The 11095-nt window shown below is 48.4% G+C and overlaps 1 protein-coding gene across 2 annotated transcripts; it reads left to right on the top strand.

Annotated features, from left to right (window-relative positions):
- Nucleotides 1-412: 412 nt before the first annotated feature.
- Nucleotides 413-10962, top strand: unm_sa1614 (un-named sa1614). 2 transcript variants are annotated; one of them, XM_062563906.1, is made up of 28 exons: nucleotides 413-1191; nucleotides 2442-2514; nucleotides 2582-2727; nucleotides 2893-2967; nucleotides 3079-3128; nucleotides 3324-3453; nucleotides 3687-3772; nucleotides 3853-3928; nucleotides 4047-4127; nucleotides 4218-4315; nucleotides 4445-4514; nucleotides 4594-4681; nucleotides 5032-5080; nucleotides 5187-5359; nucleotides 5449-5582; nucleotides 5921-6012; nucleotides 6174-6360; nucleotides 6441-6526; nucleotides 6625-6740; nucleotides 6912-6979; nucleotides 7062-7169; nucleotides 7414-7720; nucleotides 7837-8007; nucleotides 8100-8163; nucleotides 8506-8549; nucleotides 8914-9068; nucleotides 9350-9475; nucleotides 9810-10962. In XM_062563906.1, the coding sequence occupies exons 1-28, from the start codon at nucleotides 1066-1068 to the stop codon at nucleotides 9882-9884; spliced, it is 3054 nt and encodes a 1017-aa protein (XP_062419890.1). In that variant the 5' UTR covers nucleotides 413-1065; the 3' UTR covers nucleotides 9885-10962. The 2 variants fall into 2 exon arrangements, with proteins under 2 accessions (XP_062419890.1, XP_037303848.2); XM_037447951.2 differs by having other exon boundaries at nucleotides 414-1191; nucleotides 8100-8157.
- Nucleotides 10963-11095: the final 133 nt, after the last annotated feature.

Below are 11095 nucleotides of genomic sequence, written 5' to 3'. Positions count from 1 at the left end.
TTAAAAAAAACAACTGTATTTTACTAGAATCTAAAACATCTCAACAACGTTTTATACTGATGTGCACGGTCCCCAGAAGATGAACCTGTCTGACTGTGCCGCTCTCACCTTTTGTGAAATGTCTCAGCAGCTGTTGGATTAGTTTGTGTTCCAGCGAATTTAATTTTCATAGATTAACTAAACAAGTCAAACGTATTCTTCTTTGTGCGATTAATGTCCAAAACGCTGCAAAACTATCAACATTCCCAGAAACCTCAGCTCTGCTTTTGTTTAATACTAATTCGCAAATATTATGAAAAGGCCACTATTTTAGCAGCTTTACGTGAGCATGTTAGTTTTGAGGTTTACCTCCGTGGTCGGTCAGCGGGGCGCGCTCCCGCGGAGAACAGCCCCACCGCCGTCACCGCGCACCGTGAACGCGCTTCTCCATGCGGTTTGAATAAAGGAAGAAAAAACAGGGGGAATAAAATCAGCTGATGATGAAAAAACATGAAGGTGTTTCTGCGGCGCCGGGCAAAGACCAGTTCGATTCCCTCATCTGAACCCGGTCCAGGTGTCCGGGGGTTCCGGGATTCCACTCCGCTCCTGCGTCCTTTGTCAGCCGGTTCCCGCACGCAGAGACCCGGGTGGGTTCGTGGGCTTTATCTCTGAATGAAGCGGCTCTACCGGGGACAGACTGCGTGCTTTTGAGGCACTGACGACCCGGGACTGTTCTTGTCTAATATTTCCGGGTTTGTGCAGAAGCTGCGCGGTCTGGGTTTTAATTCCCGCAGGGTTTGTGTCCCCTTTTGTCTGGAGGCAGCAGAAGCGGCTGATGAAGTCACACGGAGCAGGTTTTCAATCACCGATGCGATCAGCCCGTTAATCGTCATCTCTCATCGATTTTATGGGGATTATTCCACCATTGCATCGTGGATTATTGGATTGACATTTTTTTTTATTATTCATCATTATCATTAGACCCTCGCGTGGTTCCACCGGTCTTTTGTTCAGAATAGATCTTTCAGGACCTCTGATAGACCCGGTCCCGGTCCCGTCCCGGAGTGTCCCGGGTTGAGGAGCACCATGCCGGAGTGCGTGTCCGTGTCCGAGTTCCTGCAGGAGGTTCAGGAGGACTGGAGCTCCCCCACCACCTCCTCCTTCACCTCCAAGATGATCAGCTGCAGGAACACCGTCTACCTGCTGGAGGAGGTCAGTACTGGCAGCCTTAGTATTTAGTGCAGGTGTTTAACAGCTGGAGGAGCAGCAGGGGCCCCAATAACTTCCCCTCTTTTAAACATCCCAGTTTAGACATTTCGTTCATTTAAAAATCTGCTTTATTGTTTAAGGTTTTACCAGTTCATCTCTTTCAAAAGTTTCCAGAGGGAGTTATTTTCTTTTTGTTTGATTGATTCTTCAATGACAAATGAAACATATTCTAAAAGAAACAGTGTAATCATTTCATCTGTGAACCTGTTCGAATCAAATAATACCCTCTAAACAATGTGCTGCTGTGTGATGTCTGTGTGTTTAAGTGAGGGGGGGGGGGCGCATTAAACTCGTCTCACACACACACACACACACACACATTGTTGGTCAGGGGAGTCATTGACCCGAAGCGCTCAGATCTTCGACTGTCCCGAGACACGGCCCCCCCCCCCCCTCCACACACACACACACTCCCTCTTTACCCCCAACAGCTATGCGGCATATGTTACCACGGCAACAGATTAAGCCATCGTTGTTATTGGGATGTAATGGTAATGAGGCTGAGTGGTATTAACGAGTTGTAAAGTTAACCCTGTAACCTAAACACCCATTTTGAAGCACAGAGCGTCACACTTTTTAATGCGTGAATGATTTTTAGTATTTTTATGAGTTCATGATTTAATACATGAAGGTGATGCAGTGAACTGGACTGAGAGGAGGACCATTTAGTCTCATTCCAATGTTTCTTAAATCAAACGAGCACGCTCAGTGAGACATCTCACCCGTTCTTCATCCACCTTTACGTAGCACCGGGGTCATCGAGAAACGGGATAAATCTAAATTCTTATTTATTTCTTTTATTTATTAAGAAATAGTTTATGGGTAAAATACCAAAAGAGTTTTTTCTTACGTAAATTCGGTGAATTAAACAGATCTTTATTTGTATTATTACGTGATTTTGACAAGTCACAGCAGGTGAGATCCGTTCTGCTGATTCAGTTGTGAAAAACGCCTTTTGAGGTCTGATTCAGACAGAAATATTAACGACTGTGAACTGAACTGTGAACGGAGTCACAGGAATGTTTGCAGAGAACAGAGCTCGTGTTGAGTCAGCAGGTGAATTAGTGCCTCTACACACACGCACGCACACACACACACACACACACACACACACACACATTGAGCAGATTCCCACTGATGATTAAAACCACACTTGAAGGTACAAACTGTTAAATATCAGCGTGTGTGTTCAGGTTCTGGACAGCGATCGGTTGGTGTTGCAGAAGATGAAGAAAGCTGCTAAAGCCAAATACGCATCAGGACAAGGTACACACACACACGCACACACACACACGCACACACTTCCTCCACTCATGCCATGTCTCGCTCTCAGACCACGTGTCCCACCTGGAGCAGTACATCAATTCCATGGAGAAGCTGTCGGTCAACTGTCACTCCAACGGGGAGACGGAGGTCGGCTCCGCCTTCTGCCGACTCGCCGACTTCTCCAAAGACCTCCTCTCGCCCATGAAGAACCTGGTAGGTAGACGGTCGGGGGGGGAGGGGGGGGCAGCAGCGAGAGGTCGGAGGTCACGACCCCTCCAAACTCGATAACAACCTCCACTTAAAACCCTCCAATGATTCATTTGGTTTTGACCGGCTCACTCTCTTAATGACGAAGCCCCTCTTTTGTTTGCTTTGCAGTTGAAGAGCATGCTCCACAACATCAACTTCTTCCTGGACTCTGTGGTCAAAGGAGACCTGAGGGAGGTGAAGGGGGTGAGGACCTCCACGCCCCCCCCCGTCCCCCCCCATCCACCCCCCCACAGTTCAGTTATTGTCATCATCGTAATAATACGCTGACTCTAAACCGAGCGCCTCTCCCTGCAGGATCTGAAGAAGCCCTTCGACAAAGCGTGGAGGGACTACGAGAGCAGATTGTGAGTGGTGACCACACTGAATTATGAAAACAACACATGTTGACATGATCAAATATTAGTGGTGGCTCTTAGTCCTGAAAAGTGGAGCTATTAAGATTTTTGGTGAGTTCAGGATTCATTCAATTAGTGGATTTAGTAAAACAATCAAACATTTAAAGTGTGTGTGTGTGTGTGTGCATGTGTGCGTGCGTGCAGTAAGCAGGTGGAGAAGGAGAAGAGGGAGCTGGCTCGTCAGTATGGGATGGTGAGGAATGAGGTCAGCGGAGGAGAGATCGCAGAGGAGCTGGAGAAGGAGAGGCGCTCCTTCCAACTGAGCATGTGTGAGGTCAGAGACTCCGCCTCCAACCCCCGACCCCCCAACTCCTGCAGGGCTCCTTCGGCCTTCACCTCCTCCTCCTGTGTCTTCACCCCCCCCCCCCGACTCCCACTGCTCCTTCTCCTCTTCCCCCCCCCCCCCTGCCTCCCTCATGGGCCTTCACCTTCCCCCTCTTCTTCTCATTGTCCCTCCCCCTCCTCCTCTCCTCGTTCATTGAACACACCTCCTCTCTCCTCTCTCAGTATCTGATTAAGGTCAACGAGATAAAGACCAAGAGGGGAGTGGACCTCCTGCAGAACCTCATCAAACACTACCACAGCCACAACAAGTAAGAACACACACGCACGTGCGTACGCGCGCGCACGCACAGACAGACGCACACGCGCTGACACAACCTGCTGTGTGTAGTTTCCTGCAGGAGTGTGTGTCCACCACCCAGCAGTTGAAGCAGTACATGGAGGAGCTGGATGGAGTTCTGAACACGGTAAGAGTGTCATGTGTGCGTAGTTGTTACTCTTAAACTGGTGAGAGCCTGTGAACAGCTGGTTGGTCTGCACGAGTTAAGCCACATCTGGCTCAGGCGGGCTGATGTTTGTCCGCAGGTGAAGCAGCGGCAGGAGGAGGAGAAGAAGAAGCTGGTGACTCTCAGAGACCAGCTGAGGCCGGTCGTCCTCACCGAGCAGGTCGCAAACACACGAACCCCAGCTGACACGCCGACACCGGAGTGCCGGTGGTTAATGTGTGTGTGTGTGTGTGTGTGTGTGTGTGTGTAGGACTCGCTGCCTAAGCAGGTGTACAGTATGCATCAGCTGCTGGGAGACAAGCAGTACGGGACGGAGAGGAGCGGCTTCCTCTACAAGAAGAGTGACGGGTAAAAAGTGTAGTAACTACTACCTGTAGCAGGAGTACTTTAGTCCTAGTAGTACTTTAGTCGAAGTAGTACTTTAGTTGTAGTCGTACTTTAGTCGTAGCGAACCTGTGTGTTGGTTTGTGTTTTCAGGTTGAGGAAAATGTGGCAGAAGAGGAAATGTTCGGTGCACAACTGTTACCTGACGATCGCACACGCCACTGTGAGTTCACCTGTGTGTGTCTGTGACCTCTGACCCCTAATATTCAGTTTATAATGTAATACTTCTCTGTCTCTCTCAGCCCAATAAACCTCCCACCAGACTCAACCTGCTCACCTGTCAGGTTAAACCCAGCGTGGAGGACAAGAAATGCTTCGACCTCATCTCTCGTAAGATGCACAATCACACACACACACACACACACACACACACACACACACATGTTAAATATAATGTCAACATCACACAAACATTCTATTATCTATTATTCTATTTCTATTATTCTATTATATGCATGAAAGAGATGAGACATGAAACGTACCAAATTGGAGGACATTTGACTGTTTATTGCTAAATGCACGTTCAAAGTATTTCTTATTCATTTCATACCCAGAACTTATTTAAAACATTGTGAAAACATTTTGTATTTCCGGAAACCTCAGAATTGCCGCGGTTGTCGTTGCCAGGCAACAATACGTCGTCACTGAAGCACAAACATAACACAGACTCTCTCCTCCAGATAATCGGACCTACCACTTCCTGGCAGAGGACGAGGCCGAGTGTGTGGCGTGAGTCCAAAAACGAGCGTCACTCTGACAAAGCCGAACCGGCGCCCTCGTGTCTTCGTGCCCGGGTTCAGGGTTCTGAGGCCCGGTCTCCTCTCTGTGTGTTCAGCTGGATCTCGGTGCTCAGCAACAGCAAGCAGGAGGCCCTCAGCGTGGCTCTGGACGGAGGGCGGGAAGCGGGCGGAGGCTGCGAGAGCAGCGTGGAGGACCTGACCCGGGCCATCACTGATGACATCAGGCGGTTGCCGGGAAACAGCAGCTGCTGTGACTGCGGAGCTCCAGGTGATCCGTCTGCATCCCGAGGGGGGGAAACTTATCGGGAGGGTGAGACGGTAAATCCTCTCTCTCTCTCTCTCTCTCTCTCTCTGCAGATCCTGGATGGCTCTCAACCAACCTCGGCATCCTGACCTGTATCGAGTGCTCAGGGATCCACAGGGAGATGGGAGTCCACGTCTCCAGGATCCAGTCCCTCAGTCTGGACAGTCTGGGGACCTCGGACCTGCTGGTAGGTCCAGCTAGCCCGTTAGCTAATGCTAATGCCCCCTGCAGTCAGCTGGGTTTTCACAATCAGACAAAACAAACAGCTCTCATTTAATTTCCAGTGTATCACACGTTTGACATGAGGCAGAAACTGAAGGCACTTCACGTGTCATCTCTCTAAAGGCCAGCAAGGGGCCACACAGAAAATGAACCCGGATGATTACAGGATTAATTGTAATTGGATTAGATGGTTAACCAACAAGATAAAACATGTAAATCCGAACGATTTAGATTAGTAGGAACTTTACGTTTACTTACTTCTTCTTTATTGCGTGTGATGTTTATGTCCTCTTTCTCTCGCAGTTGGCCAGAAATGTTGGTAACTCTGGTTTTAATGAAATACTGGAGGCGAACCTGCTGAGTCCATCAATGAAGCCCTCCCAACACAGCCACATGTGAGACACACACACACACACACACACACACACACACACACACACACATCTCACACACACATACACGGTTTATTTACTCTAGTAGAGAATTGTCTCTTTAATAAAGTTGATGCTGTATATTTGTTGTGTGTATTTGTGTGTGTGTGTGTGTGTGTGTGTAGGGGGGAGCGTAAAGACTTTATCCTCTCAAAGTACCAGGACGTTCACTTTGTGAGGCGGAGCCACAGATCCGCGTCGGCGCTGCGACTCGGCCTCCAGGAGGCGACCAAGAGCTGCGACATCTACAGCCTGATTCACCTGTACGCTCAGAGGGCGGAGCTGAGCCAGCAGCTGCACACGCACATACAGGTACACACAGGAGCACTCACACGTGCAGGCTCACGCCGACACATCCAGAAACATAATGCCACGCGTTGCCATGCCAACAGGAGAGAGGGGAGACGGCGCTCCACCTCGCCGTCCTACTGGCCGACAGGACGTCGCTGCACATCCTGGACTTTTTGGCTCAGAACTGGTCGGTGTGCCCCCACGTCATCGCGACGTCATCGCGACGTCATGGCGGCGCGTGCGTCAGCGTGCTCACCTGCTCCGTGCGCTGCTTTGTGTCCTCAGCTCCGACGTGGACGCGCAGACGTCGTCGGGAAACACGGCGCTGCACTACAGCTGTCTGCACAACAAGAGCGACTGCGTGAGGCTGCTGCTGAGGGCCAGGGCCAACACACACATGAGTAATACGCACACACACACACACACGCACGATTGTACGCGTTAGGACACATAACAAATATAGAAAGTATTTGTTGTGAAAATATTTAGAAATTTGGGATCCACTCACAAATATAGAAGCACACACCAACTAACACACCAAGTACACAACTGTTGTGTGTTTGTGTGAGCAGAGAACGAGTTGGGGGAGACCGCTCTGGACGTGAGCCGCAGGTTGAAGCACTACCAGTGTGAGGCGCTGGTGAGTCCCCCGTGTGTGTGTGTCTGTGTGTGTGTGTGTTGATGTCGACGATGTGCTGTGTAACTGTGTTGTGTTGGAGCAGCTGCAGAAAGCCCAGTCCAACCAGTTCGACCATCACGTCCACGTGGAGTACGAGTGGAGGCTCCGTCACGACGACCTCTACGACAGCGACGATGACTTCGAGGAGAAGGTAACCGCGGCAACCGACGCTGAACTTGCTTTTAAAATTCTCTCATTGTGCAATAATGTTTATTAGAATGTGCACTGCAGTTATTGTATTCTTATATACATTTAACTTATTAACTTATTCTATTTTGGCATTTTTTCCTTGAAGCCTTGATTCATCGTATTTTACAAAGTCATTTATTTTCTTCACATATCTTTTTACACTTATATTAATGAGTAACGGTTCAAATCCCGCTCTTCTCTTCCAGAACGGTCCAGTGAAGAAGGAGCGCTCCATCTCCTCCTCTTCCTTCACCTCCTCCTTCTCCTTCACCTCCCGGGCCTTTAGCTTCAGTCAGCCCGCCTCCTCCTCCTCCTCCTCTGTCGCCCCTCCCTCGTCTGGAGGCCCCGGAGGGGGCGGAGGTGGAGGTGGAGGTGGTGGAGGAGGCCTGCTCAGTGTCGGGAGGAGGCTCGCCATGGCCATGGAGCTCCACAGCCGGCCTACGGGCTGCGCCTCCAGCCCCCCTCCCCCTCCTCCGTCCTCACCTGCGCCTCCGCTGCCCCCCAGGGTCAAAGGTGAGCTCACTCAGATCCATATCATTATATAGTTCTGCTTTCTTCATAACTCTGTTGGATGAATAAAACAAAAACAAAAACTCAGTCCTCCATCTGTTCTGCTTTTCATAATCCAGCTCCCAACGTCCCTCCCCCGCCGCCTCCCGCCGCGGGGGAAGGGTTTGGTGAGGAAGAGGTCGAAGAGGAGGAGGAGGTCTTCTTCCCCCTGATAGGAAACAGAAAGTCAACGCCTCCCCCTCCCATCGCCGCCCGGCACAAGAGGAGCTGCTCCGAGTCCGGCAAGCGCGGTAAGAGACACGCTGTAATTAACCCGCCAGAGGGCTGCTATTAACCATGCGTGTGTGTGTGTGTGTGTGTGTGTGTGTGTGTGTGTGTGTAGATTACGGGTTGCCAACCAGTCCAAGGATCTACAGCGGCCCAGACTCCTCCTTTAAAAAGTGTGTGTGAGTATCTGGACACAATCACACGGATTTAAAATCAGTCAATCACAAAGTAGTTTTGTTGTAGTTTTGGAATAAATTCACACTATGGAAGCTCCTGTGTCAACAAAAAACAATTGTTTTCACTCAAATTCTAAATGCACCAGAACTGAAACCTCACTTTCAGTTTGTCACAGGTGATTTTTAATGATACAGATAATGTATAAATTGTTTTTAGGAAAACCCTACTGATTCTGTGGCTTTACGGTTAAAGGAGTTTGTTCTACTGGCCTCTGGTGGACAGAAGGTGAACTACATCTCAAAGTGTCTCCCTTTGTTCCTCTCGTCTCTGTCTGTCTCCTCTAGTCCATCTTCTCTTCTCGGCTCGCTGAATGAACGGCCAGAAAGAGGTACTTCCTGTCAGTAGATGCTGTTTTAATCTGTCTGGGTCTGATGGATCCATCAATGTGTGACTGTGACGACTCACCTACTCGTACTTGGAACTTTAAGCCAAGACATTTAGATTGTAAATTATTGTTCAATATTTAAAACTAAATCATTTTGTTGTATCTTTGTCCTTTTTCTACATTATTTAAGAGCTACAATGCATAAGCAGAAAAGTTTGATAATGAAGGAAGAACATTGCATTGCAGTAGTGAAATAATTGATTGATGTTCCTCTATCAATTACTTGAAGTATTATTTAAATACAAGTGCAATATATTTAGAATCTAAACATAATCTAAACTTTAGATTCGGTCTCATTTTCTTTGAGGTTTTCGGAGAGCAGACAGCGAGGGTGGCTCCTCCCACTTCCTGCACCCCACCAGGAAAGCCCCGCCCAACGGCTCCCCGACCAATCGGCGCTCTCAGAGCTTTGAGAATGAAAGCCGGCGCCCCGCCCCCCAGCCGCTTCCCCGCAGATCATTGGTGAGATCTTTGACTAAGTATAATTGTAGGTGTTTATATTGACGTTGATAATGAGCTGGTTTCTAGCGTGTGACGGAATGTGTTTTTTTTTATTTAACGAAAAGAACTTAAGATCTTGTGTTATTCACGTTAAGAAAATGAAATCAGTGTGTCTGCAGTGTGTCTACGTCACCGAAGCAACGCCGCTACAATAATTACAATTTAATGACATTCCTGGTGGAGGCTTTTGAGGCTTTCTTGCATTGGATGTTCATTTTAGTTTTATTTATGGTACGTACCAGCCTCGCGGTGCGACCAGCCGCCGGGTGGAGGCGCTGTACGACTGCCAGGCCGACCACCACGACGAGCTGAGTTTCTCCGAGGGACAGGTGCTGGTGGTCCTGGGACAGGAGGACAGCGATTGGTGGGTGCGTATCATCCTGCACTCTGATTGGTGCTTCCGCTGATGTCGGCCGCTTAAAAGCATGAAATCTAACAGGTGACGGTGCTCCTCTCATGCGAGCCTTGCAATTGTTAAGGACCTGTAACCATGGTAACTGCACACACTGTGAAAGATGGCGGCAGTAGAAGCATCAGAAGGCTTTGAAGAAAAATACATAGCCATAGAAATTACATGAACAACCTACTGCTAAACCTAAAATATATATTTGTCAAAGGTTTTTCTGAATGAAGTAAAATGCTGAATCAAAGTGTGTGTGTGTGTGTGTGTGTGTGTGTGTGTGTGTGTGTGCATGTGAGCAGCACGGTTACATAGAGGATGAACCCGACCAGAGAGGTCTGTTTCCATCTTCCTTCGTCCAGCTGCTCTCAGACTGACATGAAGCTGGTCTGGACCAGACCAGACCAGACCCGGTGCAGACCCTGGACCGGTACAGATCCAGACCCCATCAGTCAGCCTGGAGAACCAGAACCTGGAGCTCAGGAGAACCAAACCAGATCAGTACCGAGCAGCTGAACCCGAGGTCAGACTCTCAGGTCACCGTGCCACTCCTTCTCCCGGGACTGGACTGATCCGGTCCTGACCAGCGCCAGCATCCTGCCAGTTCACATGATCAGCGGTCCAGCCGCGGTTGGTGTTGTCATAGCAACCAGCGTTTCTTATGCCTTCTGTCACCATGGAAACGTCCCGAATAACCTTTTTAGTGAAGAGTCTTGACCAGACCAGATCTTTATGTAGCCCGGGTCATTTGATGATGTTGCCATGGATACCGCCTCGCACAAACACATCGGCAACATTTCAAGTCTGATGTTGATTTATTTATTTTTAAAATAATATTTTATAAAATAGAAACACTTCACTATAAAGTAAAACTATCCAATTTTTCTTTTACTTTGAAGTTCAACGGAAGTTCTGTTCTGTAATAATTTATTATTATTTGTTTTGTATTCAATGTTATTGATCTGGTGGAGATCAATCAGCACTTCTGTCCCATCTCAGGCTCCGTCACCTTGGGGAGGCGGGGCTAACAAGCTACAAAAAGTGACCAGAGCACAAAGGATTGTGGGATACCGGAAACCAAAGCATAAAAGATAAATGGACCGTACAGCGCTTTTTCTAGTCTTCCGACCACTCGCGCTTTAACACTTCATGACATCATTCACCCATTCACCCACTGATGACAGGAGCTACCACACACAGTGGCACCTGCCCATCAGGAACTAACATTCACTCAGTGTGGTCACAGCTACAGGAGCACTGCTGGGGCTAAGTGTCTCGCCCAAGCACAGATCACCAGGTTAGCCGTAATAGTCACTTGAGTGACATTAGGGGGCGGAGCCTGAAATTGGGCAGAGCTGATGCTTCCAGCGGCCTTAAAACATCACCACGTCAAATAACTGCCACGGTTACAAAAATGTATTTGCTCAGTTTCTCATTAAACAAGATATTTCTTAACTTATTTTATACATCTTTATGTTATCACAACATAATACCGTCTTTATAATGCTTTTATGTAAATGATCACTTTATAATTCTCTTCCTGTTAAAACACTTTTTTTTGTCAAGACGTCAAACATGATGTCATGAA

Source organism: Pungitius pungitius, chromosome 8, assembly GCF_949316345.1.
Source record: "Pungitius pungitius chromosome 8, fPunPun2.1, whole genome shotgun sequence".
Lineage (NCBI taxonomy): Eukaryota > Metazoa > Chordata > Actinopteri > Perciformes > Gasterosteidae > Pungitius > Pungitius pungitius.
This window is presented reverse-complemented; position numbering and strand designations above follow the sequence as displayed.